We start from the raw sequence: 19568 nt of genomic DNA, 5'->3' as shown, positions 1-19568 counted from the left end.
AAAAAATTCATAAACATGTGCTGAATTTCTAGAAAAGTGCTAAACCACCCCCCCCACCCCCCCCCACCCACTTCATATGCTGGGCCAAATCTTCACCTCCAAAATTCACAGTAGAACAGAACTGGGTACGTGTTTCAAAAACATCAGCTGAGATTTTGCTGCAAATCCTGAATGACTGTTCTGATTAAAGGCAATGTAAACTCAACCCTTATAGAAATGGATCTGCTAACTCGGGCCTTCTGTAAACTGTTAGATGGAAGAAATAAAAAGATGATGTGTGTCCCAGCAGAACACACAGAGGAGTGGCTGAAGTGACTACTTGACAATGCTATTATTTAAAAACAGGTTATGAAAGAATGAGAGTGTAAGCTATATTTTGAGAAATCATACTATGCATCAACTTGAGGCAAACTTGTGTTTGCCACACACATTCAATCAAATCCCTCCCCTGGAGTCACAAAAGAGTAGTCTCCATTTGGAGCTGACAATGGTTACTAAGTTAAATGTTCAAATATCGCTGGTGATAATGTCAACAAATGACAGCATACACCAGCATATGCATGAGCTGTTTTACAAATACAATGTTCTTTATTACTGTAATTGTGCTTAGCAGAAATACAAGGCTGAGCTTATTTCCATCATCGGTATTTGTCAGCACTTGGGAGCGTAGGCTGGAAAAATAATACTACAGTAAAATCACATTCTCTTTTAGGATGGCTACTGAGCTTCTGGTTCACTGCGGCACTTCCAGAAGCGCAGCACACCTGTCTTCTGCAGATAGCGAATGAAATAATGAAAATATAGCATTATACTTTAGATTACATGAGCTTCATAGGTCATTTGAGTATCCCGAACACTACACCAATAAAGATAATTCAAACACACCACACCACTCTCTCATTTAATAAGAAGTTAAAACTTGGAGGATGTTTTGATCTCTTTCCCGTACAGAACATTATCCCATCACATACACAGTTCTGGCTAGGTAGCTACTACATTACACACACAAGATTCTGTATTTTAATGTGCACTACACCTATTTCTGTACTACACACTCGTGAAGTATTTAGGGGTCATTTGGTATTATTGAATTAATCACTCTGTAACCTACATGAACGATAGTTTGCATAAAAATTTTCTATCCCACATTCAGATTCCTGCTTCCAAACTGTGCTTTCTTTCTCTGCCCAAACCCCATTACTGTATAATCATCACAGAAGAAATGTGACTTTGAATAAGTAAATACCATTTTATGATTCCACTGCAGCAATGCAACTTTACCATCTCACTCAACAAGACTGTAGTGCAGTAGAAAGGGTCCCACTCTGAAAGATGGTACAGGTTGGGGGCTTTAGTCTCTTTAAGAAAAAATAGTTAAGGAAGAAGGAGAAAAGGAGAGATGAGAGCGAGACTGCGTTATTCGCAGCAGTACCAATGGGCCAATGAAGTCAGTCTTTAAAGGAGAGACTCATCAAAAGCTCTTTTTTCATTAGAGCTTTGCAGTCTTGGGATGAAATTGTCACTAGTGACTTATAAGAAGCAAAAACTAAATTAAAGGCCAATTTCTTTCCCCCCCAAATTATTATCTATGACTCTAAAAGAAAGTACCTAGGCAAGACCATGGGTGAGCCAATTTTATTTGTCTTAGCTGACAGTGAAAGTCTAATTAGACTGACAAATCTTCTGTGTTATTTTCTTTTGTGATATACACTGTAAGAAAGGATTTAGCCTGGAGCTGCACGTTATGGAAAGACATTAATCAAGATTATTGGACCCTCAATAGAAAACACAGTTAGAAGGCTGGAAAGCCTAATGGTTAAAATAAAAGGTTGAGAACTTTATTCCGAGCCACACCAGTGGGCTAGACTCTCTATACAGATAATGGGCAGGTGCCCTTTTCTGTTCTTTAGAGAGAACATTCTGCATATTGTATTTTAAACATTGTCATTCTATGGCTCTGAGATCATAGCTGAAAACTTCCACAAGGAATTTATTCTCATCACCTCCAAGCTACAGCCTGAACAGTTTGGCAAGTGCCATTATCGTCATCTCAAGAAGCTGAGGCATGCACTGGATATGTAACAGGGCACACAGTTTCTGGTTCCTCATGCAGCGCATAACCAGAAGTCCATCTGTCCTCCCAGAATGGTTTGATCTCTTTTTCACAGCAAAATGTCTATGATAGTGGTCTTGGGACGCCAGCCCCCCACGTCATAGGACAGACATACCAGGGGCCTGTCCTCGGGCCCCCAGAAGCTTATCTGGAGCAGTTCTCATTAAGGACCCACACAACAGCTAGAATCATATCTTGGATTTGCTGAACTCAACGTGTTTTGAATGGAAGACTCTTGTAACACCACGCATGCTCTTCTAAGCTAGCTTTACTTAGTAATGAACTTAAAAGATATCTTTACACAAATCATTTGGAAACTGAATGACCTAGCTGTGAACTGGACAGAATGCACTACACGAGAGCATATGGAGAGTCTCTCAAAAAGCTTTGAGCAGTGACTCACTAAATTTTGAGCACATAAGCAGCTGACAAGGAAGCAGAAGCCAAGAGAATGAGTGTCATGTCAACTTGTTTTCACAGAAGTCTCCCAAACCCAGGAAACCCCTGAACTACTTCACTAATAATTGAAGCTGTTCTTTAAATCAGGAAATAGGGGCACGTGGGATTGCAGGACTTTAACAATTACTAACAAAGTAACCCTGCAAGAAATGTGGAAGCCTTGCAAGAATAAGACATGGCAGAGTACGGTGACCCTCCTCTAACAGCAGCCTGTACAACATGGTTTCTGGTGTCCCACACCAGAAAGCTAGCCGCTTGTCTTCGAGGCCTTTGTAGGGCAGCATGGCAAAGCAGAAGTCCCAGAGAGGATGCTGTTGTCACAGAAGAGTCTGGTCTGTCAGGTCCCTGAGACCAGGAGCAGGAATTTAGTACAACACATGTCCCTTCTGAACAGACCGTACTTAAATCCAGAACAAAACCATGCATGAGGAAGACACATGAGTGGTTCTACTCAGGGGCAGCAGAGCACAAGCCCCGTTTGCGACTCACTGAAACAAACATGATGCGAAACTCCTTTTTCTCCCTTATTTTCAGTTAACAGAAGAAGGTCAGCTCTTGTTCTTCCTTCAAGGTCTCTCTGAAGGCTATCTGAACCACAGAAACCTTCCTACCAGTACAGCATACAGTGGCACATCTCCACTGTTTCTCGCTCCAGTCCTGCCTATCCTCCACTGATCTGACTTTCACTGCCTTGCAGAAACGCTATTATAAATTTTAAAACAAAATGAAGTTACAGACATTTTAAATGCTAATATCATTGCCACCGGCTATTTCCAGTAATATTTTTCTCTCAATTCCCTTTGTCTTGGTCATTTGTACAAGACTATATCTCATGTTTGGGATCTTCACAGATTGAAAAGCATGTCATTGGTCTGTGCATATACTGTGTATTTTTTAAAGCACTTCGTTTTCCCAGCTATTTTAATCTAACTGTGCTCTAAAATACTTCTGGCAGTACTCAGACTATCTAACTGCAGGAGGTATCATGGTGTATGTTACAAATAATTGAACTCTTTGAAGTTATCATGATCTTCTGTACTTCCTTAACAAGTGATGTGTAAATCTAAATCCTAGTGAAATTCCCCTGGATTTTGTATCACTTTGGGATTACAGACTTGATATTCTGCACAAGCTTTATATGCATTTCAAAAAGGAGAAGTTTTAGTTACTTACATGTGAAAATGAGTAATAAAAATACCACAGATACTTCTAATACAGTAGTAATAATAATTCTTTATTCCAATACTTGCTATTTTGCATTAGATGCTTTGCTTTTACTTGTATCATGCCTGGTATTACTACAGTGGGCCAAAACGCTTCTGTGCGAAACAGTACACGCATGCAGATTGAACAGCGCATTTTGAACCCAAGGACTACACAGTCTAAGCATAAAACAAGGTATCACACATGGATCCAAAAAAATGGACAATAAAACAAAAAAATGTGACAACATTGATCAGCTTGATAAACAGCTGCCTTTAGACCATCGCCAGCCTCACCTCTGACAACTTTTTGGCATGCATCGTGACGAACAGAGACTTTAAATGGGATCGGAAAAATAACCTGCTGTTGCTTGGTGGATGGTACCAGGAAGCAGACGGATTGTTGTGATCAAACTAAGTGAGCAAAAAAAATGCTTGGATTGTGCTGTTCAGAATGAGGAGAGAAGAGACTAAACTGTGAACTGCCTTGAAAGGGAAGAAAAATTGTTTATTTCTGAGCAGAAAAGAGAAGAGGAAGCTGGAGCAAGGTAATAACTAACTGTATTTGTACCGCTCATAGCCTCAGGTAGCTATATTTTACGTTCCCCAAAGAACAAACTTGTTCTATTAGATTTTTCCACCACTTAGATCTAAAATTGTAAGCAGGCTTGACAATGGTGATGTTGAACACAAGCGAGACAAAATAACCATTAGGCATCTGAAAACCACAGCTGGAGATACTGCCCAAACAGAAAAAGACAATTTCTTCTCACTTTCATCGCACAAATAACGCAACTTAAGCTGACAGAATCAAATTCTATCAACAGTAAGGAAGAAAGGCAAGCCATCTGTGCTGCGACAGCAATAAAATGGCCTGATATTGAAATGCAGAAAGTTGTAATGGAGGTACATATTGACCTTTATCTTTCCTTCAGTGGGTAGCATGAAGTGTCAAAGAGTTATTGCTTTAATATCAGCTAAGATGAGGCCATTTGTTGTGGTGCATGTGTATCCAGGAAATCTCTGCTCTAACTATGTTTTTAGAAGCACTTTGACATTTTATTAAACCTTCTTGATGCTCTTTCAGCACACAGTGGTCTCTAAAGGCTGGCTGAACTGCCATGTAGGCTAGGCAGAAAGCTTTCTGGACGAGTTCCTCTTCAAGTAAGCCAGGGTCATTTCCAGCTTGATCCAGCCCACAAAGGTCCACTGCTACACTCCATTACACTGTTATAGCTAAACGCAGTTCTGCTGCCTTTATAAAGTATAGAAAATCTCCAAAAAACTAACAAGAGCAGGATCAGAGCCACAGATTTTATCCTTCTGGAGATGAAATCATACAGATCTCCTCTAAAATTACAGCTAGATGGGGAGAAGGAACTGTAAGACTTTCAAAGTTTATTACAAACAATGACCAAACCTGGGTTAATTTCCCCTCATTTAGCTGAGGCTTTATAAATCACCTCTTGGGTGTTTGTAGCTAATAACTCAGTTAATCCCAGTCCTGCTGCAACTGGATTTACAGAGTATCAAAGGGACCAATGTTAAACTTTAGCTTGGAATTAATTACTCTAATAGTTGTCAATTCCGCTGCAGCCAGAGGTACCTCACAGAATCACAGAATGGCTGTGGTTGGGAGGGACCTCTGGAGGTCACCTGGTCCAACCCCCCCCCCCCCGTCTCTGGTCCTGTCACTGGGCACCACTGTCATCTTTACACCCTCTCTTCAGGTATTTGTATGCATCAATAAGATTCCCCCTGAGCCTTCTCTTCTCCAAGAGGCCCAGCTCTTTCAGCTTTTTCTCATGGGAGAGATGCTCCAGTTCCTTAACCATCTTAGAGGTGTCTTGCTGGACTCTCTCTATCTCTCCTTTGTACTGAGGAGCCCAGAACTGGACACAATACTCCAGGTGTGGCCTGACCTCCTACATAAGTAAGAGGGTGGTTTTTGTGTTTTCTCATCCTAAGTGACCAGGACTAGATAAAAAAAAAAAAAAAAAAAAGAGTATGGACACACATATATACACAAAACCAATCAATAACTGATTAAACCTTCTGAAGCAGTCAGAAAGCAGGCACGCAACTTGCATCATTAGAGATTTCAAAGTCCTTGATTTCATGAAGGTCTTCTGTCCCAAGCACCAGAATTTGTTTCAGAGAAGGAGATGAAATTTTTTTTTTTTTCTACACAATAATATACCTTTCTCTGGAGTTTTAATAAAGGGACATTCTGATCAATAAGCACTCGCCAGTGTCTCAGCCAATATATGCTGCTGTCAATTTATATAGAATGAGATTCTGACGTAAAGATTTTAAAACAACTGTTTCATCCCAGTTGATAACTTGATAGTATGCCACTGAAATAAATAGTTTTCAAAATCTGATTCACTGCTCAGATTGCACAGACAAGAAGAGGCAATTTAAGGTGTTTATTTCTAATCAGTACCATATTCTGGCTGTCACATGAGTAGTTCCAAACCCACTGCATTTTTAGGACTCAAAACACTACATTGGCACAATTAAGCCAGAACATCTGAAATGCATTTATTTTGTAGGAATGATTTTTACCAAAGATATTGGAACGGCTCTATGTTGGAATACCTACATTTTGCAAGAAACTGATCTTGATAGCGTTCCTTTAACATTTCCTACAGGAAGGCTACAAAAGGAAAATGAGAAATGGCTCTACCTTGAAGTAATGCTCCATTGCTTTTCTCCCCATTATGAACTTCACCATTGCTGCAGCATATACTGTCATAAATAACCATACACCCATCCCCCATTAAGCTTTCTAACTCTCTTAGGGATATGTTTCCCCACATACGAAACTGTGGAAACAAAGTTAAAATCATGTTTGTGTTCACATTGGGGCAATCCTCCTTATATAAATGGGTTTGCACTAGAACTGAAGCAAAATCTGTCCCCATTATCACACGCGTGTGCCATAATAATTCACCCAGCTGTTTGTTCGCCAACACAGGTGGACAACATTTTGTGGTGGTTTACCCTGTACAACATCATTAAAAAAAAGAGTTCCATGGAGCATGACTCAGGGAACATGGCTCCCATGAACTTACAAGTAAGCAGCGAAACAAAAGACCGATCAAGAACCCAAGGAAATGCAAAAGACTAATTGACTCACCTGGATACTGGGTGGTGAACGATTTTTTCGGGTTGTAGTGGTGGCCATCGTAGTTGTGGTTTCCATGACTGTAGTAGACATTTCTGGTGGCACGGAGGTTGTGGGCGTTGTTCCCAAGATGGAAGGGACTTCACCAACAAGTCGGACGCTTCCGTTGATTTTGATGTTGGGGTTGTTCTCTGCTGCCATATTCAGCACTTTCAAGCCATTGTAGTAGAGACCGGAGAGCTGGCCTTGGAAGAGACGCCCTCTGTCCTTCCCTCCTATGGCTATTTGCGCCTGGGTGTTGAAGATCGTTAACTGTCGTCCTAGTGAAGGGGGTGAATAACATTATTGCCAGACATTTCCTTTGTTTTGCATCTTACATTGAGTCCTGGCCAGAAGTGATGGACAACAAAGAGGTAGATTCATTCTTGGTAGCGTTTATGATGACTGTAGAAATACAGTACAGAAAAGTACTGCCTAAAGCTTATTCATAAGGAAGATTAACCTGAAAGCAAAACCAGCTAAAACTGAACCTCATATTTCAGCATCCACTCACACATCAAAGCTCTGGAGGAGCTTTGACTCAGTCAGAAATTTGAACCCACTCTTTTAGAGTTGGATCCATTGAAAACTACAAATAAGGCTCAATATGTGGCTATTTTACTACTATCAATTCAGATTGCAGTTCCTGTCAGGGTTTACCTCATAAGCAAACCTATTTTGACTGGTCAAAGGATGGGATTAACTCATAAAGCCACTTCTAATAATGCAAAGCTTTTAAGGGGTGGCTTAAGCGCAGTAAAACATTGGAAAAAATTGATGGTGATATAAAGATTGTGTGTGAATCTTAAGACAGGATCAGTCATGATCTTCCAGCTATGAATATTGTGTTGTGAAGGCTCACATATCTAAACCCAAGAAACACTGAATGCAAACATTTCTGATGTCTCTGAAAGAGCAAAGATTTTGAAATAATGAGGATAACATAGTGCTTCAGATGATTAAGCCCCAGAATGCCTTACATGTGACTCCCCTCTTACAGACAGTGAAATTCATATGTAGGCAGGTTGAGAGGTTTACTCAAGGTCACACCTTGAGTGTTAGGAGTGGTCCAATATCATATGTAATGAAAAATATATTTATTAAAAATAAATCTAGCAACAATTGCCAATTCACCTCGTTTTGCAGGACACACAAATCACATTCAGCCTGGACCGTTCTATAAATACTGCTTATGTCCCAGGCTGCACTAGGTTGACTATGTTAAGAAATAAATTACTTCACACAGTGCAAAGGCAGTGCCTATAATTTCACTGTTACTCAGAAGATTAGAGGCACGCCGCCTGGAATCTGTTCAATTAACAGACAACCAGACTGGGCAGAGCGCAGAAAGGTTATCAAGTCAATCATCATTCAAATATCTATGTAGTTTCCCATTTTTATGAAGTTTGAAACACATGTTCCCATCCCATTCCCGCTCCCCAGTTCTCACTCACCACGTTCTCTCTCTAGTCAACCCTGATGAGAGGTGCAAAATGCCACCACGTAGCAAAGCACAGCCTATAACCCACTGCTCACTCCTTCGCAGCCAGTGGTTAGAGTAGATCAAAATACAAGGGGGGGCTCACCAATTTTGGTGGTCGTCGTGACGGGTCTTGAAGTCAAGTGGTGATGCGGTGTTGCATCATCTTATGGTGACAGGATGGACCATGGGGAAGAGAACGGGGACAAGAGAAGAAATGTATCTGAAAGGAGTTCCTGTCCCCAAAGACGGCCCTAGCTAACTAAGCAAAAAGTGTATGGAGAGGTGTAACATATGGACATGTGGAGGTGGGCTGCACGTCCCTGGTGCTCCTCACCCACAGATGTATAAATGAAACACTAGGACTTGATCAGGGTTGGGTAACCGCATTGATGAAGAAATGAGAAATAAAAATGGAGGATATCCTTCCCCTGGAAAGTGTTGAAACACCTGATGCAATATTCTGCATCTCAGAAGGTTTTAAACTTACCAGGGGCAACGTATGTCTATTAAAACATCAACAAACATGCACTGAAGCCACACATCCTCAGCATGTAAACAGAGCCTTTCCTCTCATCTAGGAGGAAAACCGGATCCAATGTCAATATCGTCAGCCCAGCTCCTGTCTGAGCTAGATGGAATGGCACTGTTGTGCTTTGGATTTTTTTTATGGATACGCTGTCAGCTCTTTACTACACCCCCTTCCCTTCTCCTCACACGGCCCCTCCCTCTCGTACTGTATTTATTTATGTGCTGTCCCTGCCCCTGCGTACCCAGACATTTCACTTGCTACTGTTCCTTCCTTCTCACCCTCACTCATGATGGAGTGCCAAAAGGTAGACGTGAAGAACAGGGAGTTATTCCACCAATACTGAGATGTTATCCCTGAAAATGGAGGGAAGGTACTGACTATTCAAAGCTTTCCATTTCCACTCTTTCTCCCTTTAAATCAATACTGTATGTTTTTCATCTTTTACCAAAAGGAAAAAGGGTGGGCAATGATGAGGAAGGAGATTTTTTTCTGTCCCAGCCAGGAGTGCTCCCCAAGCCAGGATAGAAAACAGGTTCCCTCCCTTTTACTGGAGCATGACGACTTCCTTCAGGATGTCATCTATTCTAACCCAAGCTCACAGCACAGCATTAGACATCCCTGTCACATCTCTCACTTTACTTTCAAGAATGAGGAGTTAGTATATTAGGGCTGAAAAAGAGATCATGACTGTATTTCTAGGCCTTCATCTGTGTCTAATAATGCTGAAAGAGAGTGTACACCAAGGAGGTGGCCCCACCGCAGTAAAATAGGAGCATTGACTGCATGTTTTGGGGTCTGCCTTGCTTGTGAAGTGGTCTTCCAGACCAGGATTCATGCACTGCACCATATGGTTAATGCTGGAGACAGCAGTGGTCCTAGGACTGTGTTTGCTAAAAGAACAATCACTTGTTGGAGTCACCTACGGACTGTCGCTCGTCATTCTTCATTTTACAATGGTGTACGCACGCATGAATAAAGACAACAGGGAAATGTATATGGAATGAGAGAAAACTGTTGAGAGAATATACCCTTAACTCTGCCGCTGTCGGTCTCTTCTGATCATTCTTTTGATCATATGGATCTGAAGCCCTTACTTCACCCAAGTAAAATCTATTTGGCCACTGAGTTTTACTGAGGAACTGTTTACATTAGTAAATTCTACCAGGTGTGTAAGGGTTGCGGACTTACAGGGGCTTTTTTCCATAGTGAATTCTTCCTCCTGCTATTTTAGTGTCATACTAAAGAACAATGGTGAGCACATTTTAAGTTTTTGAGGTGTTTCATAAATATTCTGTATAGCTCAAGCTCTCATTTCTTTGTTTGCTCTCTCATTGACTTCTTCATTTGGAATAATGAATATCAATTAAAAACAGAGAAATTTTACTGAAGTGCAACTTTTCTACAACAGTAGGAGAGATTTTGGGTCTGGTTTTGCAAATCCTAATTCACATTAATAGCTCTTGCTTCAACAGTGCAGTCACTTCCATCAATGAGACTTCACGTGTAAGTAAGAGAGATTTGAAGAATTAAGCAATTCTAGGATCAGTCCTTTTGATGAGATGCTTCTGGATCTGTATTAGGTCATCCAGTTGCAGAATAGGTAACATCTGTGCCTTAGCAGACACCATGTATTCTGCTAAGGAAATCTGCTGGTTTTAAGACTACTTGTTGAACAATTTAGGATTAATACTTCTTTTACTCACATACATAATCTCAGTGAGGTTAATATGGTTTTGGTTTTTTTTAAATGTTAAATATTTTGCTAATTACTCATATAATTCAAGATTTTAAATCTGGGCTCCTCTTGAAAATATTTTAAACTGTTCTATAAAATTCTAAAAAAAACCCAAAACAAAACCACAAAAAAAAAAAAATCCTAAACCCAGCAATGATGCTACTCCAGAAAGACGTTGGGTTATATTTCTTTTCCAAGAATGAACTATTTCATTGTTATGAATAATGGAACAGTGTTACCAAAGGAAGACCAAATCTATGGCATTCAAAAATGTCAACCAAAAAGTGTTTCATCTTAAATCACACAAGCCAAGAACTCATGTGGGCAAGACAGCTATTCTATGTGCTATCTTTTTGATGAATCTATCTATTCCTCCATCCATCAGTTCATCTTGTTCCATTTTGATAGCAAGCTACCCTTTCTCTCATCATCTTTATAAAGGCTTCTGACAGAAGGTTTCCGCGTTACATTAATTGCTGGATGGATGACCAGATGGATGAGCAGGTTGGTGAACAGCTAGGTCAATTATTTGTTCTTAGTATTTTTTTTCATGTGAGTGGTATCTAAGTTGCTGAAATCGTCTATCTAGTTTGGAATGAAGGAAAAAAGCTATATTGTCTCAGGTGTTACACTGCACAATATCATTCCCTAACACAAAGTGTGAAGACTTAATTTCCTTTCATTTTAGTGAAAACATGGCCCTACCCTTCTAGCTCAAAAAAATATAGTGCTTTGGGAATGTCTGAATGCTCCGGTCTTGTCTTTTTTATACCCTATGCACATGTGATTGTCTTTTAACAAAGCATCAATATCCACGAAAGGTAGACTTCAGTTCAAAACTTCAGGATGACTTAAAAATGAAAGTGCCTTGGCATGCTTATAAGCTTAAACTTGGAGCAACAGTGACATAAAATGAAAAATCTGGTGGAAAACCAAAAAAGAAAACCCCAAAGACTAAAATCAAAACCACAAAAGAAAATGAAGGTGGGTTTCTCAAGCACATGAATTGCATCAAGGTATTAAACATGCATCTCTTTTAACAAAATCGAGGCAATCATTGTCTTTAGTGTTAAAGGGACTTTAGCAATACAAACTTATCAAAATTATCCTCTTTTTAGTGTTAAGCTTTATTTATTTATTTTAGTTTGGTCTTGTAAGTTAACAGGGCAACCCACTGAGACTCAATAAGCATTTTCTGTATACCTTTATCTTGAAATTTATTTACAATTTCACTGAATTAACTGTTCTATAAAACCCTGGTGGTCAAAAAAAAATACTTGTTTTTGTTACACAAATATTTTAGTCTTACTTTCACAAATACTTTAGCTTTAGTTACAAACATTACACTGTTGTAGACCGAACCTGAAAAGTGGGCAACGCTGCCAGCTCTTATTGAAGTCAACAGGAACTGAGTGTGCACAACACTTTGCAGGATCAGATGCTTCACATAAAAATATTTTGACTGTGGTCAGCCACATCCTTTGTGTCCTTAACTTAAATTCATACGAACCAAATCAATTTGTTAATTCAGCTGAGGACAGAAGCTTGAAGCAGATCATAAATTATATTTTTTCAAACCTACAAAACAATGGTTTTCCCTCTTAGAAAATTTGTTAACCACCATAGCCTATGTCAGCACAGAAAATGCAAGAGCTGAGTTCAAAGGTCATCCCCTTTTATCAGCAGTAGTTTCTTAAGAGGAAACAAGAGAAGATTGTGTTCTGTTTTTTCTAGATGTCAAGGCAAGGAATGAGTTAGTGGGGTATTTTTATTTTTTAAAACACCAATTTAGTGTAGAGGGAGATCTTCCTGACTTAAGCTTCACCTTAACACCAAGAGCCCAGTCCAAACCCTGCTGAAATCAGTAAGAGTTATTCTGTTACCTTCAACAGGCTTTGGAATGGACTCTACATTGGAGATTTTTCTCCCCATCCAAATTCCTGATTAAAAAAAAATAAAAATACTGTTCTGGTGCAAGTCCCATTTCAACAGGTCACAGAGTGTATGCAGAACTCTCATTCAAGCCAGCTGGACTTATGCACGTTAACAAGATTTGTGCAGAACTGAGGCCAATTACTCCCGGCAAACCCCCAAAATCAGGTAGAGCTGCCTGAGATTAAATAAGGGAAGAATTGGACTGATAACTTAGACACATGTATCATTTCAGTGTTCCAGCTGTACTCCAGACATAGCATAAAAGAAACAGAACAATCATCTTTCTCTGTCTTCCTCATTGTAGTTTAAATGAAAATGTTAAAAAAATTTTCTTTACAACATTTTAAAAAATTGTTTAATTATCTTAATACAAATAGGAAATACACAGCCATAGTGCTAATCAGGCTAATGAGGAAAAAAAAAAAACAAACCCAAACCAAACTTACAGGAATTGGTTTAACAAATAGGTTTGAAATATTTTTCATAAAACTTTGATAATAAAGATATAAATGTAGTTTAAAACCAAATCAAAATAGGAAAATCATGCAGTGGTTAAATTGCCATAATACATGTTGTTGCTCTTTGCTCTTTGTTTTGGTTTTTTAGAAAATGTCTCCTGAATTTTTGCTTGTTTGTTTGTCATTACTGTTATAGCAAGCTTAGAATTTTGTCCCTTTAACTGCATTTTAATAGCAATGTATTATAGCATGATTTATCAACATATGGCAGGTGGAAGCTGACACAAATTATAATGAAAATTAAAACAGTCATTTATGCAGCAAGCGATTATCATTTAAGAACATTTATTTGCAGGCTTTAAAAATGAGGGTTTAGAATCAAATGGGTTTAAAATGAACGTTTTAATGACTGTTACCTTTTTCCTGCAGCCACTCCTCTACGGGCCGGTTATATTTGAAGGGGATTTTCTGTTTTACCATTTGGAACCGTTCACTATCAGTGTTGCCTTTAAAGTTTAAAAAACAGCTTAAAAACAATCTGAAAAGTCAATGAAATAGTTAAAACATCCTAGATTTTTGGTTTTTTTTATGACCTTATTTAGCTATAAAAAAATAAGTGTATGTGTGCGTACAAATATATATTTGAAAAGAGAGAGATGTATCTTTAGTAAAGTGGAGAATAGTTCTACATCCAGTTGCCTGGGGTTCTGGAAGGTCAGAAAAGTTAAATCCTATGAAAACCATATCTCAGATTCTCCTCGGAGTATTTGTTTATCCAAATCAGTTAGAAGGCATGTGTAATTTGTTTGGGACATGAGACCTTGTGTGAACTCAGTGCCATGAGCTAAACCATGTTGATCAGACTCCAGATCTGATTGCATGAGGACAAGGCACTGTGTCAGTCACACCAACACACAGTTAGTAGTACTTAGATAAAAAACCTTCTTGTAGTAGCAGAAGACGTGTTAGGAGTAGAAACCCAATAAAGAGGAAAAAAAAAAAAGGAAGAATTTATAAGAAATCTACGCTGGAAAGAGGTAGTAGAAGTTTAAAAAAACCCTATGAGTAGGTAGATAGGAAAAAAAGGGAAGTAAAATTTAAAAAAGAGGAAGAGCTGTTAATTAAGGCTACCTGAAGGCTTGTGTCCAGTTACCAAAGACTTGGGCCTGTTGCCAGAAGAAAACAGAGGCTTAGAAACTAATTTAAATGAAAGCAGAAATAATTACCCAAGATATAAATTCTGGCAAGTGCAGTTCCATTGTTCCGCACTGATGGATAGCAGAGCTATCCAGTAAAGCGTGGTTTGGAGAAAAGCTCTTACCACTCCTACAGGACAGGGAGGAATAGGATTCACACAAAGGCTTTGTTCAAATTCCCTGGCTGCTGAAAAGTTGTACAGGTAAGATGGGTTGGGCCAATATCCAGCAGAAAGGAGCAGCTCAGTTTGATGGTGTTAGGAGTGACAGTAAACAAGTGCCATCATTCTGCTTTTTCATTTTCTTCAGCTACAGTCACTTACTGACTCATTCCAGTTTTTGCTTCATGTATTATTTCTATAAAAACTCTTCTGTCAGGCGTAAAAAGAGTGTGTCTTTTACAAACTTCATTATAATGTAGAAAACTAGAGTAAGCCCCCAGCTTACTGAAGTAATATTACCCTAAACAGAAGTTCAGTAGATCTGTGGTGCTCCAATACATGTTTTGAATAAACGGCAGCCCAAGAGTAAGCAACAGTTCTGCACAATTTGCAGTACTGCTTTTAAAATCCCACACATAAATAACCTAACGTGGCTTCACATCTATCTTACTTTCTGAGACAGAGGCTGGAATCTTTTTTTCAGTGCAAAGACACACCAAGGAAAAAAAATCCATGAAAAAAAATCTATGACTAACAGCTGGCAAGATGCTTCACCCAGTCACCAGCAGACACTTCCATACTGCAAGCCGTATGACTGGTAAGCCTCACGCATTCGATAATCCTTACTGGGGAATTGTTGCTCCGAAGTGCTGCCAGCCTGTACGAGGTACCTGCTGACCACAGCTATCCCCTCCAGCATCAGCTTGTTACTGCTGGCTTTCTGGAACAGTGAGAGGCACTAGAGCAACACACCCGTTATAAGCCCACAGGATTCACATGTCATAAAGCACTGACCTAATCTTTAGGGGTATTCGTAAAAATAATCATCCGCATCTCTTTAAAACCAGCTGAAAGGAAAACAGCAGTTTGGATTTGGGTTAATATCTCCGACTGTAACGATGAACATTTAGGAATCTTGCTGTTTATTTACAGCAACAGATAAAACAAAGCTAAACCATTTCAGAGCAGCTTTACTGGCCTGATTCCTTATCACCTTCCTGGAAAGTCATCTACTTTTTTCCTTCCACGTAACAGATTCATTGTGGGAAAGTGCTATTCCCCATTGTAGAAAGATCTAATTAAACACTAGCTGACACACACAGGTGTACCGGTTTCTCTGTCCCACCTCAGAGACCTGCCATGTACAATTGGTTACTTGGATAAACTAGAAGGAAAAGATAAAATATTGGAAACACACTCTGTCAGTCATTCATCAAATAATATTAAAAGATGTAGTGTGGTGGCTTGCAGTCACTCACAGACGTGAAGTTATCTTTAGAGTACATTCCCAGAGCTCATAATTCATACTAGCACCAACAAAAAGTACCAAAAGTCAGTTCTGTACTTCCATGAATACAGACTGATAAACATAAAATTTGAATCATGGTCAATACAGGATTTAAGAAAAAAAATATATAAAGAGCAGCTGAGGCAATATAACAAAACTAAAAAAGCCTCCCACCTAAAGAGACAGAAATATTAACAAAAAAAAATATTTTTGATCTGTTTATTAATAATAAGCTGATGACTAATGTAGGCTGGGGTCACACAGGTCAGTTATTTTCCCAATTTTTTAAACTAAAGGAGAGGTCCCTTTCCTGCAGGTTCTCCCAGTCGCTTAAGCCTGGGGAATTTTACACTCACTGGACAGGGAAGCAGACCTGCTGGTTTGGGGAGAGTGAAAACAAAAGCAATTAAGTCAAGTTCACTACAAAAACAATTCCTTTTCTAAGGTCAGTTAGCAAGGCATTCTGCTTATCCATTAGACCTTCTCTCAACACACTAATCCACGCTCTCCTTCACTAAACCAGCTAAATCTTGTAAATGCATAGAAATCCTGCATCTCCTTTAGGATATTTTTGGTCCGTGGCAGTATGCATATTTTTCTTTCTGTAGGAAAGGAGTACTAGGTCATGAAAGACACTTAGGAGGTGTTTCAACGGCACCACAAGACCCAAATTTCTCTGTGAACTCATAAATCTCTCTGTCAACCCAGACTTCAACACTTAGAGACAGTCTGCTACTACATATATATTGCACATGATATAGAAAGACAGTTTCAGTAGAAATGGAGTTTTTTCCCCACTATAGAGTATTGGTTTTTACAGTGTTCTGAATAAGGACTTCTGGTTAGATGAGTGCATTGAAATCTAATGTCGATGGGCAAGAACACTTTCTATAGTACCAAAGAACTTCTACAACACACTTTATTTGGAACAAGAAACTCCACTGGCTTCACTCGGTACGTACATAAGCAACCTTTTGCTGGCTGCAATGAGATCTTTTTTTTCAGAATAAAGAATGATGCACAGTTCATGGGAGCACGAGAGTCAGCCAGTGGCTGGCATGGAGTGCTTCTTCCTCTGTGTGGAGGGCTGACTGTAGACAGGGAAAAAAAGGCAGTGGATTGAAATTTCTCGTAAGTAGGGCATCTGACAAGAACAGGCCAGCAAGACTAAGGTAAAAAGAAAGTGTGACAATAAAAGGAGACATGACAGGGAAAAATGGGTTTCTTATAACACAGTCTGAGACCTTCCAGAAAGCCAGTAATGATAACTATTCCCCACCGCATCTTTAAAGACTATTTTTTAAAAAAATCAGTTTTAATTTAATTTTATTATTATTATTAGGCAGATATATTCAGCAAGATTAAAATACGTATAAAAATCATACCTTTAAAAGCTATGAAAAATTGAAGGACATTAGAAAATTCAAATAGGTTTAAATTACAACATTAGTACCTGATCTGTTCTTTTTTTGTTTTGTTTTTAAATTTTATTTCAGACATTAGTAAGAATGATTTTTAAAAACATGTGCATGAGAATGTGTTCACTGATATACTGAGTTACAACATTGAGTTGAAGAACAAGTTTTCCATTGTTAAGCACTTGGGAAAATCATTAAATATCAATAAAACAATACAGTTATTATAATTAATATTGACTTCGAATTGTCCTTTAAAAAAATAAACACAGCACTTGATATTTCAAAAAGGAAATACCACGGTTTGCAACACAGAGTAACATAAGTTCAACAAGAAGCAAGCTCATTAGACCCCTGGCAGCTGACCCAGGGTGTGGTTAAGGGGGATTCTTGCCCATTTTCATACACAGAAATTTTTGGTAACAATCCTATTGTAGCCTCAAGGCAATGCCTTTCTACAGCTGAACGATACAGATGTTCAAACAATCCCTTCACACAATGCATCTAGATCCCCTCTTTTTTCTCTTTGAGTCCAGCTCCAATTCAAGGCTGTACTTCAGAGTAGAATACATAGGATTAAGAGAGCAATTTAAAATTATCTTAGAAAATACATTTAATCCTATAGCTCTTGTGCATTCAGAATCAGTGTAGGTCTCAAAGGTCTGCAGGATATAATTTGTTACAGTAAAGTTGTGTTGATTAGTTTTGCTACTTGTGATTTACAAAATATTTTTCCTCTCATAGGTTCTAGCTGCTTAAATGAGACAAGTACCAATACAAACGGCTCATTTAACGTAAACTTCCTCCTTTTGCCTTCATCTGCATAACAAATTCCTGTATATTGATATGACTTATGATCTGCTTCTGGACTTAGCTTCTTCTAAAGAACTATACCTCAGAAATGCATTCTTCCACCTATTTTTTCTCATTTCTGATGCAAAATTCTAAAGCACAGCCAAATACAACTCTGTGAAGACTGGGATCAAAAAAAGCACTTTTATTTCATTTAGTACTTATCTGTACAATTAACAGAAATCCTACCGCATCTCCTAAGTTTTCCAACAAACTGATAAGCATTCAAGCTCTTACGACCTTAAGGATTTTAATGGTAACATTTTGAGATCTTCTGGATCCCTGAATCTTGTTTAACCTGAACATTCAAAATATTTTGAATACCACAGATATTGCTGAGGACTAAATATTTTGGAGAGGAATCTAGCAGACGAGCTCTATTTTTTTATTTGTCCCTCTTTCTCCCAGGAAAATCTGGCACCTCAGTCATAAAAATCAGAGCCTGCTGCTTAAATACGACAGATTGCCAGTCTTCTGGATTTTTGGTTTTGTTTTGTTTTGTTTTTTTCTGGAGCCCGCTGTATCCCTACTCCATAGACTATACAGACAAATAGATCAGGTTCACATCCAGCTTCAGCTTTTGATAATCTTCGATTTAGATCAAACTAAAATGGGGGAAAAAAATCAAAACAAATTTGCTTGTGCTAACCACTATTAGCAGTTCCCACAGGAAACGCTTTTGATACAGTGCAACAGTTCAAGGGGAGACACTTTAAATTTGCTACTGGGCAAAGCAGAATTTCCTTCCACAACCATTCAACCCTGGATGATGTTGTGCTTTTCTGCTCCTGGACCCTTTAACAAAATAAACAATCTTTAATGCGATTAAACTTATTTCTAAACCAAAATGGATTCTTAAGCTAAAGAAAGTAAAAGAGCAATTGAAGCTCTACAAAATGTTGCTTCTTGGCCTAGATACTAGTCATGATGATTTACTGCCTCTTTGGTGTGAAAGAGAAAAGCTGAAAGGTTCCAGCAAATTGCACTGGGCAGAAATTAAGTACTCGCTTCCAGGTGGAATATTAATCCAACCTGATGTGTTGTCAAGTCTGCGAAGATGCTAAAAAGAATACCATAAGAAAACATTCATCTGTCCTAAATTAACGCCAAAGGCTGTTTTGTGAAGGGACACTACAGCAGCAACATTTTCTTCATTGCTTAATAACTTTCTAAAACACAATAAGACATTTGTCTAACAAGCAGTTATTAAATGAAAACCGATATGGTAATACTAAGGATTTAAGAAAACATTTTGATATTGGTGCTCAAGGTGTAGACTGATTCCACCTCTTCTTTCCCTTATTGTAGATGGAATTTCAGCAGGAGAAGGGCTAGCAAGTGTTTGATAGCTCAGCTGACCCAGCAGTCTTTAATGCCACCTCCCTTTGACTTTTTACGGGTGCCCATAATCTCACTAAGATTTACAGACACTTAATTGACATCAGTATGGGAGAAGGGCACGGCAGCCTGCTACAGCCCACAAAGTTTACCTTTGAGTGCTAAATCCTCTACTGACATAAACTGACTCAGTTGAGTTCAGCCCCAAAACTCTTCTAGAGCTGATGCTGCGTGC

General features: G+C 38.8%; 1 protein-coding gene across 39 annotated transcripts in view; it reads right to left on the bottom strand.

The window, feature by feature from the left end:
• The window catches only part of NRXN3 (neurexin 3), a 1021208-nt gene that overhangs the window by 103759 nt on the left and 897881 nt on the right, over positions 1 to 19568 (bottom strand). For 15 of the 39 annotated variants that reach the window (XM_040600865.1, XM_040600867.1, XM_040600870.1 and 12 more), the window contains 2 exons: positions 13500 to 13589; positions 6917 to 7224 (listed from right to left, as the gene is read on the bottom strand). In XM_040600865.1, the coding sequence (XP_040456799.1) occupies positions 6917 to 7224; positions 13500 to 13589 (398 nt within the window). Of the gene's footprint in view, positions 1 to 6916; positions 7225 to 8529; positions 8590 to 13499; positions 13590 to 19568 lie in introns of all 39 variants that reach the window. The other 24 variants (XM_040600873.1, XM_040600874.1, XM_040600894.1 and 21 more) reach the window with 2 other exon arrangements.

This window comes from Falco naumanni, chromosome 7, assembly GCF_017639655.2.
Source record: "Falco naumanni isolate bFalNau1 chromosome 7, bFalNau1.pat, whole genome shotgun sequence".
NCBI lineage: Eukaryota > Metazoa > Chordata > Aves > Falconiformes > Falconidae > Falco > Falco naumanni.
The sequence above is the reverse complement of the archived record's forward strand: the minus strand, read 5'-3'. Positions and strand labels throughout refer to the sequence as shown.